Source organism: Bison bison, unplaced genomic scaffold, assembly GCF_000754665.1.
Source record: "Bison bison bison isolate TAMUID 2011002044 unplaced genomic scaffold, Bison_UMD1.0 scf7180017864050, whole genome shotgun sequence".
NCBI lineage: Eukaryota > Metazoa > Chordata > Mammalia > Artiodactyla > Bovidae > Bison > Bison bison.
In genome coordinates this window covers 2,700,784-2,719,545 of record NW_011494622.1, presented here as the reverse complement: position 1 = coordinate 2,719,545, position 18,762 = coordinate 2,700,784, and the positions used below count along the sequence as shown (strand labels likewise).

The following is an 18,762-nucleotide window of genomic DNA, read 5'->3' as shown; positions in this document are numbered from 1 at the left end:
TGCAAGGAGATCCAACCCGTCCATCCTAAAGGAGATCAGTCCTGGGTGTTCATTGGAAGGACTGATGCTGAAGCTGAAACTCCAATACTTTGGCCACCTCATGTGAAGAGTTGACTCATTGGAAAAGACCCTGATGCTGGGAGGGATTGGGGGCAGGAGGAGAAGGGGACGACAGAGAATGAGATGGCTGGATGGCATCACTGACTCGATGGACGTTGAGTCTGAGTGAACTCCGGGAGTTGGTGATGGACAGGGAGGCCTGGCATGCTGTGATTCATGGGGTTGCAAAGAGTCAGACACGACTGAGCGACTGAACTGAACTGAAATACACAGTTTAAACTACAGCAGCAATGAATTTACCAGGAAGTCAGTAAAGCTTAACCTTTAGGGCTCCTCCACTTGTACGAGTTCCTTCCAAGTCCAAGGGCCCCTGGCAGCATGTTCATGGGACCTTACGTTTTAAAAAATTCACCAAAGTAAACTATCTTTAGGTTCTTCTTCTTTAACCTAGGCCCCCTAATTGAATAAGCTTTGGGCCCCATAGAGCAGATCTGCCCTGGCTATTGGTTAAACTGAACGCTCCTTAAACTCTCCCAAGTGTGCTTCAAATGTTGTTCTGTTCAATACGGCTTACAGTCAGTACCTGAAATTTACAGGTTTCTTTTTTGTTACACAGAGATGCTCATTATGATGGTTTTCTGTGACAAAATTTAATCTGTTAGCCAACTCAAAAATATTTTTCAAATTATATTGCACAATATAGGCTTTGCAATATGCTGTATCATAATAGTTCATTTGTGCGGTTTTCATTCCTTAGATGTTCTCGGCTGCTGAATTTCCTCTCATGATAAAATGTTCTTAGAAAACAATGTCAGAGAGACAAGTTGACACATACGAAGGACATTCAAAAATACACAATAACCTTTAAGCAAGATGCTTACCTATGTCTAAAATCTTTATTTCTTGGTGGAAGCAGATAAAAAAGGTGGAGAAAAAAAGCATAGTTAGAAAAGGTTTCTATATAATGAACTGAATACTGAGATTTTAATTATTTTATGGAAAATTGCTAACTTAAGCAGAACTAACACTGGAATGAATTTTGTAGGTCAAGGCTTATCAAACAATTTATAGAACAGAATGATTTTGATAAACATGCCTAATGAACAAAGCAAAAACAGCAATTTGTTACTTTAACTACTGGCATTATGGTTAATGAGTTAACCCAACTTGAAGATTTGATATTCCAGTTGAAAGTTATAGGCTTAGTTTGTTTACTGTTATGTCCTAATATTGTAGGAAAATATTTTATGCTTTAATTTCAACCAATGTGAAATAAAGGTGTAACAACTTATAACACAAGGTTTTTCTAAAGATAACTATAGAAATTTAAAACCCATAGTTCTAGCTTATTGGAGTATAGAAAATTCACTGGAACCGGTGAGATTTTTATATCCTAAGTTATTTTATACTCTTTCATACATTTATGGCACAATATACACGTGTTGGGCTTTTCCAAATTTGAACCAAGAATTTCACTGCTTTCTAAGGAGAATTTTAAACACTAGAAAGGTATGTTTAAGTAAATAAATTAGTACACCATATGCAACATTATTTCAAAATAAAAGCATGTTTCACTATGATCAAAACCCCCAAATAAGGAGAGACATACCTTAGTTCTAAAACGCTTGTTACGTTTCCAGAAGGGAATATGCGCCGAACATAGTTGAAATCCCCCACGTACAGACTGCCGTCGATCCCACACGCCAAAGCCACTGGGGCCAAGAGTTTATTACCATCGGCTTGACCGTTGCAGCTCGGGCACGAGATGCTGCGCCTTCTTCCATTGCCCATGATACTGCTCACCACGGGGGGCTGCTGGGAGATAAACTGATTCTCCCCGTTTCCCTTGTACAGGATACCTGGATGAGATAAAATGCATTTTTCTTACGATAAAAGGATTGGGGCTAGTGCACTGGGACGACCCAGAGGGATGGTATGGGGAGGGAGGAGGGAGGAGGGTTCAGGATGGGGAACACATGTATACCTGTGGCGGATTCATTTTGATATTTGGCAAAACTAATACAATTATGTAAAGTTTAAAAATAAAATAAAATTAAAAAAAGAAAAGAAAAAAAAAAAGGAGTAAAGTTGAAAAGTTACCAGGTTCAGTACAGAAGCCACAGTTTGGTGCCTTTTCGATTTGGACTGGGAAAACTTTTATCTAAAGTTCTTTCAGAAAAAGCTCCACTCAATGACCCACTGTAAAATATTATATAATAAGATATATGCTGCTGCTGCTGCTGCTAAGTCGCTTCAGTCGTGTCCGACTCCGTGCGACCCCATAGACAGCAGCTCACTAGGCTCCCACGTCCCTGGGATTCTCCAGGCAAGGACACTGGAGTGGGTTGACATTTCCTTCTCCAACACATGAAAGTGAGAAATGAAAGTGAAGTCACTCAGCCGTGTCCAACTCTTAGCGACCCCATGGACTGCAGCCCACCAGGCTTCTCCATCCATGGGATTTTCCAGGCAAGAGTACTGGGGTGCCATTGCCTTCTCCGAATAAGATATATAGGAGACCGAATAAGATATATAGGAGAGAGCAAAAAATGCTATCCGTTATTGGTTTAAAGAATGTCAGGTGAAACAAACAAAGGCCTAACAAGAAAAATTAGAAACTTGAGTTCTCGACACCAGTGATTCTCAAACTTGGCTACACGTTGGAACTGACAGGGAAGTTGTATAAACTACTCATGCTGGGATCTCATCCCGAGGGATTCTGATGTAATTGATCTGGGGTGCAGCCTTGGTATTGAGATTTTTAAAAGCTCTCCAGATGATCTTAATGTGCACGCAGCCAAATTTGACAACCATCTCTACACAATGTTCTTTGAAAGTGAGAGTCGCTCAGTCCTGTCTGACTCTTTGCGACCCCGTGGACTATACAGTCCATGGAATTCTCCAGGCCAGAATACTGGAGTGGGTAGCCTTTCTCTTCTCCAGGGGATCTTCCCAACCCAGGGATCGAACCCAGGTCTCCCGCAATGTTCTTTAGGGTGCAGCAAGTTTGCCTAATTGTTAAATGATGTTGAAAACATTCCATATGAACCCAACTAATAAAAATATGTACCAACAATATGACTTTCTTCCTTAGGAGTTTATCACTGAGTTGTAAAAAAATTAAATACACTTTACAGAAAACAAAGCTAGAAAATATATATCAAACCTTTAACATATTACTATACCATGAAAGAGTATTTTTCTTGCTTATACTTCAACTTGATATGAAAATGCATGCACATGTAATTATTCAAAATTTCAGACATTACAAAATTGGGAAGGGCAGTTTATCATTTAAAGTGAATTTTGCTTTTAGATGTGAAAATACCAATAATTTTAAGGCAAGATGCCAGTCTGCTCCATTTTGGTCTTCAACAAAAAGCTGAGAAAAAAAAATCCTAAATAAATATTTTCAAAGTGAGAAACTAGATGTGAGTGGAGATTCTGATTTTACTCATTTACCATTATTAAACATAGTTCACCGGTTGCATTTTGCTATGATGTAACTGGATGGTCAGCTGTTATTGTTCCACACGTTCAAGACACTTCTCAATATGTTATTATCTGTAAACCACCTGCTGTTTATACATTTTTTTTTAACAGATATACTGTTAAAAGAATCAATCCCAAGAAAGTACCAACAGGAAGCTTGAGAAAGTGTTTTTTCTTCCCACTTGGGGATAATTTTAAAGTGAAGAAGAAAGCAGAATAATGGTGTTCCTCTTAGAGCTCAGCATTTTTTAGGTGAATTCTGCTGTTACTTTTCTAATGCTCTGCCACATGGGTGATGTAATAATCATGGCGAATTTACATAAAGAAATCAGGACTGAAAAAACAAGTTTATTCAAATTTAGGGAAAATCATCTAAATAAGGCTTGATCATAAAAACAGACAAACGGCATTTTGCCTTGAATATTCAAAGAATACATTAATGATCCCTAAGATCTTTCTGTGATTGCGTTATTCGACAGTGATGGAACTATAATTTCTTAGAACAGCCAGTTCTGTAATTTTCATCAGAAAATCCTACAAGTCAGCCTATGGCTTGCCTGCATCTGATTCAGTCAGTCATTACTTAGAACGATCGGTCTTTCATGATTCTCCTCTGTTATGACAGAATAGAAAGATGAACATTAGAATATTTATTTCCATGTTCCAGGGTGCCTGCGCAAACACCTGTCACTGTCTATGTTTCTGCCTTCTCATCTTCCTTACTGTATTTCCATTGCTCGTCCACCTTGTCACGATTACAAATCACTTTGTTTATTCGATTAGACACACGTCACTTTGAAAAGCCACTACTTGTCAAACTGCTCTGGGATAACATTTGAAATCACATTCAGTTCACTCTGTGAAGTAGGTTACCTCGCATTTTAAAATAATATATATTTTATCATTTATAACTTTTTGGGGAGGATGGAATTTGGGGTCAATTTTTACATCTGATCTGTTATTTTAATAAAATTTAACCATCTATTATTCTCTGGAAGAATGTGTGTGTGTATTTTTATTAAATGTATCCACACACAGAACATTTATGAGTTTCTTATTCTTCCTGAATATTACACTGAGTGCTGAATATCATACATATGGCTTTTCCTGAAGTTTTTGGCTTGTAGTCTTTTTACTGGTTCATAATTTCTTGGGTGAAATCTTGTGGCTAACTGGTTATGAACTTTACCCTAAAATCTCATAATAATGAAAACACGTGGAGGTTTTTCTCTGGGTTTGTTTATAAAGATCTTCTGGAACCTTCCCTGGTGGCTCAGGTGGTGAAGAATCTGTCCTGCAATGCAGGAGACCTGGGTTCGATCCCTGGGTTGGGAAGGTCCCCTGGAGAAGGGAATGGGTACCCACTCCAGCAGTCTTGCCTAGAGAATCCCATCGACAGGAGCCTGGTGGGCTACAGTCCATGGAGTTGCAAAGAATCAGACACGACTGAGCGACTTTCACAGCAACAGGAGGAATACAGCAATATGTCAAACCATGTGAAATATAACTGGAGAGACTATCAAAATGTATCCTTTATTTATTTCAATTTTTTGGCCATGCCATGTGGCATGTGGGATCTTAGTTCCCCGACAGGGACTGAACGCACATTCTCTGCATTGGCAGCACAGTCTTAACTGCTGGACCACCAGGGAAGTCATAACCGTAGAGAATTTAATCAAGAGTGGCCACTGGCATGGCTAGCACAAGGCTTTGCATTTTAAAAGACTGAGGTTAAGCCTCGTGTGTAACATCAAAGGCGGAAACCACCACTGCTTTAGACACTGCTAATGATCAGACAGGACATGTGGGACAATCTTTTTCTTACTATTGATTAACGCATTCAATTCTCTTCTGGAGAAGAGAATGTTCAAGTCCTGGATTTAGAAGTTTAAAATGTATCCTCTTCAACTCCAATGAACATTTTTTTCAAAACAAAAAGAACCAGTATCAAAGCAACATTAATTAGAAAAAGTACCCATCAATCATAGTTAAATATTTATTTAGTTGTACTGGATGCTTGACTCAACATTCTGTACCTCTGAAAACTTCTGCTAAGACAAAAGCTAATTTTGACAAGACCGTGAAATCTCCTTCTTTGGCTGTTTGTAAGAGAAGAGCAGAGAGTTACTAGCATGGTAAGACTTAATTTCAGTTCAGTTCAGTTGCTCAGTCGTGTCTTACTCTTTGAGACCTCATGGACTGCAGCATATGCCAGACTTCCCTGTCCATCACCAACTCTGGGAGCTTGTTCAAACTCATGTCCATGAAGTCCATAATGCCATCCAGCCATCTCATCCTCTGTCATCCCCTTCTCCTCTTGCCTTCAATCTTTCCCAGCATCGGGGTCTTTTGCAATGAGTCAGTTCTTAATATCAGATGGCCAAAGTATTGGAGCTTCAGCTTCAGCATCAGTCTTCCAATGAATATTCAGGATTGATTTCCTTTAGGATTAACTGGTTTGATCTCCTTGCAGTCCAAGGGACTCTCAAGAGTCTTCTCCAACACCATAGTTCAAAAGCATCAGTTTTTCGATGCTTAGCTTTCTTTATGGTCCAACTCTCACCTCCATACATGACTACTGGAAAAACCATAGCTTTGACTATACGGACCTTTGTTGGCAAAGTGCTGTCTCTGCTTTTTAATATGCTGACTAGGTTGGTCTTAGCTTTTCTTCCAAGAAGCAAGTGTCTTTTAATTACATGGCTACAGCCACCATCTGCAGTGATTTTGGAACCCAATATCACCGTTTCCATTGTTTCCCCACCTATTTGCCATCAAGATGGGACCAGATGCCATGATCTTTGGTTTTTGAATGTTGAATTTTAATCCAGCTTTTTCACTCTCCTCTTTCACTTTCATCAAGAGGCTCTTTAGTTCTTCTTCGCTTTCTGCCATAAGAGTGGTGTCATCTGCATGTCTGAAGTGACTGGTATTTCTCCTGGCAATCTTGATTCCAGCTTGTGCTTCACTCAGCCCAGCATTTCTCATGATGTACTGTGCATACATCTGACTCAATGGATATGAGTTTGAGTAAACTCCAGGAGTTGGTGATGGACAGGGAAGCCTGGTGTGCTGCTGTCCATGGGGTCGCAAAGAGTCATACATGACTGAGTGACTGAACTGAACTGAACTGAGCATTTAAGTTAAATAAGCAGGGTTACAATAGACAGCCTTGACTTACTCCTTTTCTAATTTGGAACCAGTCCACTGTTCCATGTCTGGATCTAACTGTTACTTTTTGACCTGCATACAGATTTCTCAGGAGGCAGGTCAGGTGGTCTGATATTCCCATCTCTAAGCATTTTCCACAGTTTGTTGTGATCTACACAGTCAAAGGTTTTGGCATAGTAGATGAAGCAGATGTTTTTCTGGAACTCTCTTGCTTTTTCTATGATCCAGTGGATGTTGGCAACTTGATATCTGGTTCCTCTGTCTTTTCTAAATCCAGCTTGGACATCTGGAAGTTCTTGATTCACATTCTGTTGAAGCCTGGCTTGGAGAATTTTGAGCACAACTTTGCTTGGATGAGATGAGTGCAATTGTGCAGTAGTTTGAATATTCTTCGGCATTGCCTTTCTTTGGGATTGGAATGAAAACTGACCTTTTCCACGTCCCATGGCCACTGCTGAATTTTCCAAATTTGCTGGCATATTGAGTGCAGCACTTTCACAGCATCATCTTTTAGGATTTGAAATAGCTCAACTGGAATTCCATCACCTCCACTAGCATTGTTCGTAGTGATGCTTCCTAAAGCCCACTTGACTTCGCATTCCAGGATGTATGGCTCTAGGTGAGTGATCACACCATCGTGGTTATCTGGGTCATTAAGATCTTTTTTGTATGGTCATTAAGTTCTTCTGTGTATTCATGCCATCTCTTCTTAATGTCTTCTGCTTCTGTTAGGTCCATACCATTTCTGTCCTTTACTGTGCCTATCTTTGCATGAAATGTTCCCTTGGTATCTCTTATTTTAGAGCAAGTTACCTTAAGGTTCTGCCTTTCTAGCAAAGTTGTTGAGTTGCTAAGTTGTGTCTGACTTTGCAACCCCATGGACTGTAGCCCACCAGGCTCCTCTCTCTATGGGAATGTACTTGTATATTATCTGAGATGTAGCCAAAGAAAGTAAAAGTGATAGTTGCTCAGTTGTGTCTGACTCTGCAACCCCATGGACTATGCTGTCTATGGAATTCTTCAGGTCAGAATACTGGAGTGGGTAGCCTTTCCCTTCTCCAGGGGATCTTCCCAACCCAGGGGTCAAACCCAGGTCTCCTGCATTGCAGGTGGATTCTTTACCAGCTGAGCTACCAGGGAAGCTAGCCAGGATGTGGGTAAATGTTGGTAATACAGCAAACACAACATAATTTGTTTAACATAATTAATGTTCTTTATGACATGAAGTTGGTCACATTTTGCAAGTAATTTACCTCTTGGTTTATGAGATCTGACATGTGTTTCTCAGAGCATATTTATCTATCAGATCTACAACAAGTAATACTCTTTAATTCTTGCTTTCCTTTTTCCAGAGTATTTTTTCCTAATATTTGTAAAGTCAAAAAACAGTATACGTAACCCAGTTTGAGTGGGAAAAGTTTTTCTTTCCCTCAAATGCAATCTAAGAAGAACTGAAAAAATTCTAGATAGTGAGAACGGGCTACTTTTTAAAAGATTAAGATCTATTAGAGCAATGGCACCCCACTCCAGTACTCTTGCCTGGAAAATCCCATGGACAGAGGAGCCTGGTAGGCTGCAGCCCATGGGGTCACGAAGAGTCGGACATGACTGAGCGACTTCACTTTCACTTTTCACTTTCATGCATTGGCGAAGGAAATGGCAACCCACTCCAGTGTTCTTGCCTGGAGAATCCCAGGGACGGGGGAGCCTGGTGGGCTGCTGTCTCTGGGGTTGCACAGAGTCGGACACGACTGAAGTGACTTAGCGGCAGCAGCAGCAGAAATATTTTTGTAAAGCCACTTGGAATTTTAGTTTTTTCTTTACTTAAAAAATCCCCCTCCCTCCATTTTTCATAAACCTACCTAAAGCACTCTGGATCAACTCAAGTACTTTCTAGGAAAACTATGTTGGTGATGAGACCATGAACACTGTGAAGTTTATTACACAGTTTCCATTTTAAGCTTTTATAGTCTTTAATCTATTTATGATTTTGGTCATACAATGTGGCATGTGGGAACTTGGTTTCCCAACCAGGGATCAAACCCATGTCCCCTGCAGTGGAAGCATGGAGTCTAAACCTCTGACCACCAGGGAATTCCTTGAAGTCTTTAAAAATATACTTTTTGTCCCCCTGCTAATTCTGATCCTATAGCATGCATGGGATAAAATGTTGCTCCAGTTTAACTGGTTTGAAAGTGAATGATATTAACTATCTGTGGACAAGCTCTTACCGTTCTGAACATCCAACACATGATGCTTATTTAATGTCCAGCCGCCCATATTGGAAGCATCCAGTTCGTAGCCTTGCAAAATGGCAGTCCTCTTCTCCCACAGAGTCAGGTCCAAACACGACTCATATTCGTATCCCACTGACACTGGAATCAGAACAAATCATGGTTCATCTTCCCAGCCGCAGGCAGAAATGCAATTTATTTTATTATCTTGATAAAACTGCTTTTTTCACAGATGTGCTCTGGAGACCATATTTCCACTTATTTGTGAACAGAGTCTATTTTTTATATGAGAAGATTTGATCATATAAAAGGTGGTTTTTGAAAAAAAAAATGATCTCCAAATATTATTTTTGTATTGACTTAATAGAAAACTAGTATTTTTCCCTACACCACTTTTTCACAAAGGGTCCATAGTACAAAATGAAGCTCAGGTTGAGCAACTGGGGAAGTCATTAGTTAGATTGATAAATCAGCCCCAAATGTGATCAGACAATAACAACAAAAAGCACTATTTACTATCTGAATAATCAGAGATGCTTAGTCTCCAAGAGTATTAAGCTATGGAAAATATTTATGCTAAGTAAGATTTAATAGAGCAAACAAAGATAGCCAGGTTACAACATTATATTCACATGCTCTTATCAGGAATAAACAATAAAATTAGCAGCAGATTAATAGGAACAAGTCTCAAAAGGAAAACTTCAGAGTTCACAATGAAGCATGGATTTTAAAATTTAGAACAAAGTGAAGGGAGAAGAGGCAATTATCTGATCTGAACAAATTCCAGTCCAAATTACATATTAATTTCAAGATAAAATGCCTACTGTATTTTCAGGTAACATGTTTTCCTTTCATTTTTGGTATTCTGAGCCTGAGCCTGGAGCCACAGTATGCATATCTCAACAGATCAAACTCTGATTGCATTGTCCCGTCATGCGGTGAAACAACTGGTTTGATGGTTCATGAATATCATCCTGCTGAAGTGACTGGTCCTTCCAGTCAGAAGAGCTGAAATAATTTTTGGACATAAATGTTGTCTGATGTCATGTTAAAATATCATTATGACTTGAAACTACATGTTGTTAGATACTGAAAATGTAAAAAAGGTTAATGAAAATTGAGATAAAATTATAAAGGAAAGAAGAAAATGAAAAAAGGAAGGGACATGATGAGGAAGAAAAACATGAAAAAAAGGATATGAAAACCTGAAATTTCACATTCATCATATGGAATCACATTCCTTTTTCTTATGGTAGATCTAAACCAACCATTTACAACCTTTCTAGGCAACCTTACTGGCATCCTCTCTGCTTATCCACGGATTTCCTTGGATTGTAATGAATTTCATGTTAATTCTGAGTTCAAGACAGTGTTTTTGATGCTGAATATAATACATTTACAAGGGACTTACCAACAGCTTCAGACAGACCATAGACCTTTTGATTATATGCATCTGTTTTATCCCATATAAACGTATAGGCCAAGTTCGGTGATGCAGGAAACCACTTTTGAAAGAGTCTTCCTACGACAGCCACCATCAGATGCACCTTCATTAAATTAAATGGGATAACAGACTGGGTCATGGTGATCTTAAGTACTGACTTATACCCGGCAGCCCTGGAACTCAGGTAGGAAAGTTTCAAGTCTGTTCCTGGAATTGTGGTTTCTTCATGGAGGACCTAGGTTTCAAAAGAAAGCAGAAGTTGCAAACGGGGATCACGTATGACTATTAGGTAAAATACATTGAAAAGAATGCAGCAAAGCAATTAACAATAAGATAAGATCCTAAAGAGTCACGATCCACAAAGATGCATTTGAGATGTTATCTTATTCAATAATTAAAAATAACGCTGCTGCCAGCTCAATTTTTCTCCTCCTAAAAGCGTCCTGTCATTTATCTTGAATTAATCACAGTTCAGGTGTTACTTCTAATACAGGAAATTTTGTGACTGCTCCATCAGGCTGACATGCACTGCCTTGTTAGTTTATAGTCACCGTGGATTCTCACTAACCCATCTTTCACCCCCGTTGCCCTGGAGAATTAGAGCAGACGTTTGTAAGATGGTTCGCTCAGCACAGAAATATGGCCCAGGCCAAAGATCTGGCCCACGCCAGCTGGCTCATTTCGGGGTTAAAGCTACATCTACAGCCTCATCAACTGACTGGTCACAGCCCAGAAAGACAGGAATGGTAACAAAACAGACCAATTCACTTGAGATAAACTGTAGCAAACTCCATATTCATGTTGGAAGGTAATATAACAACAGCACACTCCCATAATTAGTTAAACATTGAGCTTGGACTCATCGCTGATTTTTGATATGATGGTACATGAACTAATATTTTCAAGTTGCATAAATTTCCCCCCAGAGAACAATTAACGTATGTTGAATGTCTGCAAAAGATGCTCGATATACACTGCTTGAATTGAAATGAATGTAAAGAGTTAATATAATTACCTGCCTAAAAATTATCTGTTACAAATTTTAAAAATCGTATTCCTAACCCCACAATGTACCCATCAGTGTGACTTGCTCAATGAATGCCAATAAATTTATCCTGACATATGCAAAAATACATTATGCCGAAACAGGATTTCAGTATTTTGAAAAAAAACTATGCTATGTTGTATATAAAATAAATCCAAATAATTCAGATTCTACTTGCTAATAGTGCTCCTATTAGTTTGGTTAATAATAATAGCTCTTCTTAAGGTCAGGCTTCCCTGGTGGCTCAGATGGTAAAGAATCCACCTAAAATGCAGGAGATCTGGGTTTGATTCCTGGGTCAGGAAGATCCCCTGGAGAAGGGAATGGCTATCCACTCCAGCATTCTTGCCTAGAAAATCCCATGGACAGAGGAGCCTGGTGGGGTACAGTCCACAGGGTCGCAAAGAGTCAGACATGACTCAGAGACCAACGCTTTCACTTTCACTTGGACTTACTACCTCTTGTGTAATGCACAAGGCTATCTACGCTTAAGAATACACCCCAGGAGCTTATCACCTTCTCTACTAAGAATTAAATAGCATTCTCAAAGGTTTCCTCAGATTGCGCTAGGAATATTCATTGCTGCTGCTGCTGCTGCTAAGTCGCTTCAGTCGCATCCGACTCTGTGCGACCCCATAGACAGCCCACCAGGCTCCCCCGTCCCTGGGATTCTCCAGGCAAGAACACTGGAGTGGGTTACCATTTCCTTCTCCAAGGAATATTCATTACTCAGACTTAAAGGACTACCTTTTTGTGTTGGAAAAGTCTTAAAACAGCGATTCTGTATTCAGTAGTGTTTCTCTTCCTCCCAACTCCTCTCACATGAAACAGGAATGATGTATGTCTGTCATACAAATGTTAATAACTTAAGTAGGACCCTTTGGTTCAGGGTGAATCATCTTAACAGAACTCACTGTTCCGTATCATTGGGGGTGCAACACTGGTGCCTTAGTTTGAAAAACAGATTCTGTGACTTGGATGGCCCTGAAAATGTAAGTGATTATAACTTAAAGCGTATCATTTATTTCCTCTTAATTTATTTTCAAAATAATTTCACATAAATTTGATAGGTTTCCTATAGATACCTTCATGAATATATACTGTGACCTCCCAGGAGTTAATATCTCTATTTCAAAATATGTTATTCCTAATTTTAATAACTGATTTCTGTCTTTGTCATCATTAGCTTACTTCACTGGAACAAATAATCTGTAATATAACTCATTAAAACGTGTTTCTCCAAGGTAATTTAATTTGACCAACTATTTTGCACTAGTGGAAAAGCGAATCAAGCCAGAGTGGAAAAACCAACCATTAAGCTGATTGTATGGTTCTTACCGCTTCTTACCCCCAATCACCTTTATCCAAGACACCATTATTTCTCCTACTACTGAGACTGCCTTCTGACTGGTCTCTTTGTTTCAACCCTTGCCCTAAATAGAATATTCTCAGCACAGCAACTGCAACGATCTTTTAAAGAAGCAAATAAGAAACTGTACTTGGTCTGCCTAAAATCCTCTCACAGCTTCCAATTACTCAGTGATCACAGGAAAAGTCCTCATCCTCGCCATGGTCTTCAGTGATCTGAGACATCATCTCCTTCATTTCAGCCACACCTGCCAGCTTCTCTGCCGTTCTGTGAACAGGCCCAGTTTTTGTTCTTCCCCTTCTGTTTGTTCAGTTGCTAAGCTGTATCTGACTCTTTCTGGACCCCATGGACTACAAAGCCTGCTAGGCTACTCTGTCCATGGGATTTCTCAGGCAAGAACACTGAAGTGGGTTGGCATTTCCTCGGATATTGGATCTTCCCAGCCCAGGGATCAAACCCATGTCTCCTGTACTGCAGGCAGATTATTTACACTGAGCCACCAGGGAAGCCTGTTCTTCCCTTGGAGCTTTTGAACTTGCTCTTTGCTCTGCTTGGAATGACCTTCTATTTTCCAGGTTTATTCTTTCTCTTCTCAAAGTTTCTGCTGAAGTGTAATCTCATCAAAGAGATCTTCTGGGACCATGCTATATAAAACTGCAATTCCATCCACTTTACCCTGCTTTATTATTTTAGTTAAGTCTTATTCACAACTTGACATATATTTGTTTGTTTTCAGTCTCTCTGTGTAAATTGGCAAACTTCTTGGAAGCAGGTACTTCATCTGATTGGTATACTGCTTTGTTTCTTTATAAGAGCGCCTGGTGCAGAACAGGGATTTCAATAAATATTTGAAGAATAAACGCGGCCAAGCTGTTCAGTGCTGTTGTATTTTAAAGACCACATGTTTTTACTCAGCTGTTTACATATGAAGTCCATTATCGCTGTACTTAATGTCCTGCCTTTAAGATCTGAAAGTTATTTCTAATTGGAAACATACAGGAAGGAAAACAATCCCCTGATATTTCAGCAGACAAAAATGAATAGTGCAAACATGGTTTAAAACTTATATAATTTTTTCCCTGTGAAAAATATGGCTTTACGAACTACATCATTAACCCTATATTATTAGGGTTTAAGACATGATACCATGTTTTAAAAATATTGTGAGAAAATCAATGAACATTTTTTATGGAGATTCACCTGTTCTAACGTATCTTCTGCTTACAATAATAATTAAACAGTAAAACACTGAGAATAATGACCACGTACAGTAGCACTTGGTATAATGTCAGTTAGGAGGTCAGATACATGGCAGGCACTAAAAGCCTTTTCCAATGAATGAATCAATGAGCAAAGACATTACTAGCTGTTGCACTTAAAGCTGTTTTCCCATCTGGCTACAGCTAATAAATAGACACAGATGAATCTTGAAGAAGAAGTATTTTGAACAGATCTTTAAGAAATAGATATCCTAATATAATAACTCTTATGTACTACACACACACATACACACCCCACATTCTACATGTCATTCCAGAGGATTACTTAGGCTAGCACTGAAATTCTGTAATCCTTTAAAAAAAATTCTTTGGAAACCACGTGATCTGAAAATGGTTTACTGCAAAGCACTGCCGGCTAGAATAGCCTACCTGTGTCTCGGGAATAATGGGACTGTCTTCAGGAGATGATCTAAAAAAGGTGGATAAAGGCGAGGACACGATGATAGGATTGGGCCTCACAAAGCCACTCAGATCACAGCTGGGAATGTCGTTTTCTTCTTTCTTCATGACAAGGGTATCCATCACATAAAAGACATTCCATGGAATCCACACAGTGTGATACTGGGTGAGGAACGGGGATCGTTCAAACACCAACGTCAGAGAAGCTCCGCCATTTGCCACCAAGTCAAACCTAGGAAAACACAAGACATATTTAGTGAACTACCTGGATCTTGTGTAACTGTCAACACTCGCCTCCTTAAATCAATATGCTTTATAAGAAAGACCTTTTTCTCTCAACTTTTACATGAAATAGTTTAAAATCTATGAGAATATTAAAAGAATTATACAATGACCATCCATATATCCTTCAGTTCAGTTCAGTCGCTCAGTCGTGTCCAACTCTTTGTGACCCCATGGACTGCAGCATGCCAGGCTTCCCTGTCCATCACCAATTCTTGGAGTTTACTGCAACTCACGCATATATCCTTAACCTAGATTAACTAACTTACTAACATTTGTACAAGCTTGCTTTATCTATCCACTCCTTTTCTAGAACCATCCGAACTACAAAGTCTCACTCTCAAATATTTCAACATGGGGGCTTCCCTGGCGGTTCAGTGGTTAAGACTCTGCCTTCCAATGCAGGGGGGAACTTGTTCAATCTCTGGTCTGGGAACAAAGGTCCTATGTGCTGTGGGGTGTGACCAAAAATTTTTTTTCAAAATGAATCTTCTGAGACAAAGAAAGAACATTCTCCTATAAAACCATAATACTTTTATTATGCCTTAGAAAATGAGATCAACTTTTAAAACCTACATGAATATATAACTTTAAATTTTTGCCACCACATACTGTCACAGATCTCTGATCTAAAGGTTGTTGCATTTTCAGACTAAAAGGGACATTAAAGCATCATGCCTGGTAATTAAAAAAAAAAAGCCTAGTCTTTATACTCTTTATACTTAAAATACTTCGAAGAAATATAGGGTGCTGGAACTAACTTACATTCCGTCCTGGCGGGTAATAGTATATCCGTATTCTGGGTAATGGAAAAATGAGACATTTACTCCAATAAGTGGAGTTCCATCAGCAGTCAGCACTTGGCCTCTGATGACGGACGCTAGGCTATGAGAAAAGTAGAAGAATTAGACTGAACATTTATCTCCTCAGACAAACATTATCATGAGTAGAGATAATTCAACCCAAGGATAAAATAACAGTATCATAAGGCACTTGTATTCACAAAAACCAGACTGGAAACACTCCCAAGACGGTGTTCCTTATAATTCACTGCAATCCACATTCTTGAAATACCTGGTGTTTACCCTGTGTTTTAATTCACTGCAATCTGGGTTTTGGAGAGTTATCAAGACCAATAATTTAGAGATGAATTTTTTAAATTATAAACTGTGCGTTTTTTCGTAAGTCATATATCTGGTGCTTGCATGAAGGAAAGTATACTTTCCAATTAATTCCAAGGCAATCCGGAAACCCGCAGGGACCGAGAAGTACAAGATTTAAGGGGGCAATGAGGAACATTTGTGCAACAACTTTTAATCAACTGCTGGGTCTAACTGCATTAATGCTGTTAAATTGCTGCAGACCCAGGAGTTCTGGTGTAAATCATCTTCTTTTGCTCAGTGAGACACAAGACACCTGCTTTCACTTACTGGTTTATTTTCAAGTCATTACTGCTCTGCAAAGCACCAGGCCAACAGCTCATGCAATCTTACTGCCATGCTGTTAGCAGTTCCATTACATTAATTCATAATTTATATTATTTAGTGAGCTCAGCTTAAAAAAAAGTGCACTCCTGTTTTGCCTTTTGGGGTCTTTTCATTGCTTCTTTTGAAACACTTCCAACTGTGCTAAGAAAATCAACCAGTTAAATGAGGATTTATTGACTCCTTAATGGGATGTCCTGTTATGCTTCCGGTACTGAAATTGACAAAGTATGTGAACTGTGTCAAAAATGCTTGAAACATGAAGTTTGGTGAAGGATGTGCCGAACGATGAAAAACTACATTTTAAAAAAGGCACTTTCCTCAAATTTGCAGTCATCAGCATTTTATATTAAGGGCTTATAACTGTTGATAATATCATTACGAATCTATGTAAGGAAAAGTGTATTAACCTCTTATTGAAAGGACTTTCTCCAGGTATGACGTGGGTGCTATCAGATCCTATGAGAAAACTGATGCGGTCATAGAAGGATTTGGCAGCTTGCTGAGATGGTGACTGTAAGCTTTGGCTAATGATATCTTGGGGGTCGGGCAGTCCCCGACAGTAAGGCTGATTTTGGCAGGAACTCTGTAAACAGCAATCAGGATCCATGCAGTCAATAAGTCCATCTGTAGAGAGAGATGTAAACCAGTTAGAAAATTCCTCTTTTTCGGCCATGATGCAGAATAAGTTTTGTTTGTTGACTGGCTATTTTTTTTCACATTCAACTATTTGTTCCTCCTATCTAACAGTAATTTCTGGCATCCTTTTTGAAATCAAATACAATAGCTACAGTTGCTTTCATAGACAGTAAATGGTTGCAATGGAGATGACTGAAAAGAATTATATAATGTTGGTTCTGAATAAAAAATAAATGACTGTTTAGAACAATGTATTACAGGCAGATCTCATTTTATTGCCCTTGGCAGATGTTGAGGTTTTTCTTTTTTAACAAATCAGAGGTTTGTGGCAACACTGCCTGGAGCAAGTCTATTGGTGCCATTTTTTCAAACAGCATCTGCTCACTTTGTGTCTCTGTTACATTCTGGTAATTCTTGTGATTTTCCACTTTTGCATTATTATTGTATTTGTGATGGTGATCAGTGAACTCTGGTGTTACTGTTGTAATTGTTTTAAGGTGCCACTAACCGCGCCAGAATACGGTGCACTTGGACAACTACTGTGTGTGTAGACCGCTCCACTGACTGACAACTACTGTGTGTGTGCAAACCACTCCATCGACTGATAATACTGTGTGTGTGCAAACCACTCCACTGGCTGATAATACTGGGTGTGTGCAAACCACTCCACTGACTGATAATACTGTATGTGTGCAGAGCGCTCCACTGACTAATACTGTGTGTGTGCAGACCACGCCACTGACTGATAATACTGTGTATGTGCAGACCGCTCCACTGACTGGCTGTTCTCCCACCTAAAATTTGGGAAAAGGTCCGAAAATGGAAATCTGTGAAATACTAATACAAATTAACATATAATAGATGAGATGAGCCAGTCACCTTTCAAGGAAATCATTTTCCCAAGGATGGTAAACATTAGTTGCTCAGTTGTACCCTACTCTTGGTGACCCCATGGACTGTATCCTGCCAGACTCTTCTGTCCATGGGGATTCTCCAGGCAAGAATTACTGGAGTGGTAGCCATTTCCTTTTCCAGGGGATCTTCCTGACCCAGGGATCGAACCTGGGTCTCTTGCATTGCAGGTAGATCCTTTACTGTCTGAGCCACCATGGAAGCCCAAGGATGGTAAAGTATATTTCAAATATAATTAAGTCATTTCTCAAAATTTAAACTGGAACCTGAGCTCTATTAATATGCCTCCTGTAAAATGAAGATGTTAATAAAAATATGGGTAATGTAAATAAGCTATAATATTGAAAATGATAAGAAATCTATCACTCAAAATTGACCTAGAGGTGTTGGTGACATAAAAAGAATAAAGGTTAGAATCTTCCCGAGCCTTCTCCAGGAACATCAAAAGGAAACTATATTCAATGGGCCATGTAAGAATTTTGTTTGAAACATATAAACCATCCCATTAGCAGATAAGAGTGTTAGGATAATGGTTTCATGACATTATTCTTTAAGGTCATTTTTCAGTGACCAGTTGATATGTGAATTTTGATCTGTTTGGCTACTACATTTCTCAGTACAGATTAATAAAAACAGTTTCTGCAGACTTTAATCACCATTGGGAGAATGGACAAAATAATTGCTGCTGCTGCTGCTAAGTTGCTTCAGTCGTTTCCGACTCTGTGAGACCCCACAGACGGCAGCCCACCAGGCTCCCCCGTCCCTGGGATTCTCTAGGCAAGAACACTGGAGTGGGTTGCCATTTCCTTCTCCAATGCAGGAAAGTGAAAAGTGAAAGTGAAGTCGCTCAGTCGTGTCCGACTCTTAGCGACCCCATGGACTGCAGCCCACCAGGCTTCTCCGTCCATGGGATTTTCCAGGCAAGAGTACTGGAGTGGGGTGCCATTGCCT

The 18,762-nt window shown here is 39.3% G+C and overlaps 1 protein-coding gene across 1 annotated transcript in view; it reads right to left on the bottom strand.

The window, feature by feature from the left end:
• TENM3 (teneurin transmembrane protein 3) overlaps nucleotides 1-18,762 on the bottom strand; it is a 588,433-nt gene that overhangs the window by 55,094 nt on the left and 514,577 nt on the right. Inside the window, exons 14-19 of the mRNA XM_010835814.1 lie at nucleotides 16,671-16,887; nucleotides 15,542-15,661; nucleotides 14,465-14,726; nucleotides 10,369-10,636; nucleotides 8,955-9,098; nucleotides 1,670-1,919 (exon numbers count right to left, since the gene is read on the bottom strand). Of these exons, the coding sequence (XP_010834116.1) occupies nucleotides 1,670-1,919; nucleotides 8,955-9,098; nucleotides 10,369-10,636; nucleotides 14,465-14,726; nucleotides 15,542-15,661; nucleotides 16,671-16,887 (1,261 nt within the window). The remainder of the gene's footprint in view (nucleotides 1-1,669; nucleotides 1,920-8,954; nucleotides 9,099-10,368; nucleotides 10,637-14,464; nucleotides 14,727-15,541; nucleotides 15,662-16,670; nucleotides 16,888-18,762) is intronic.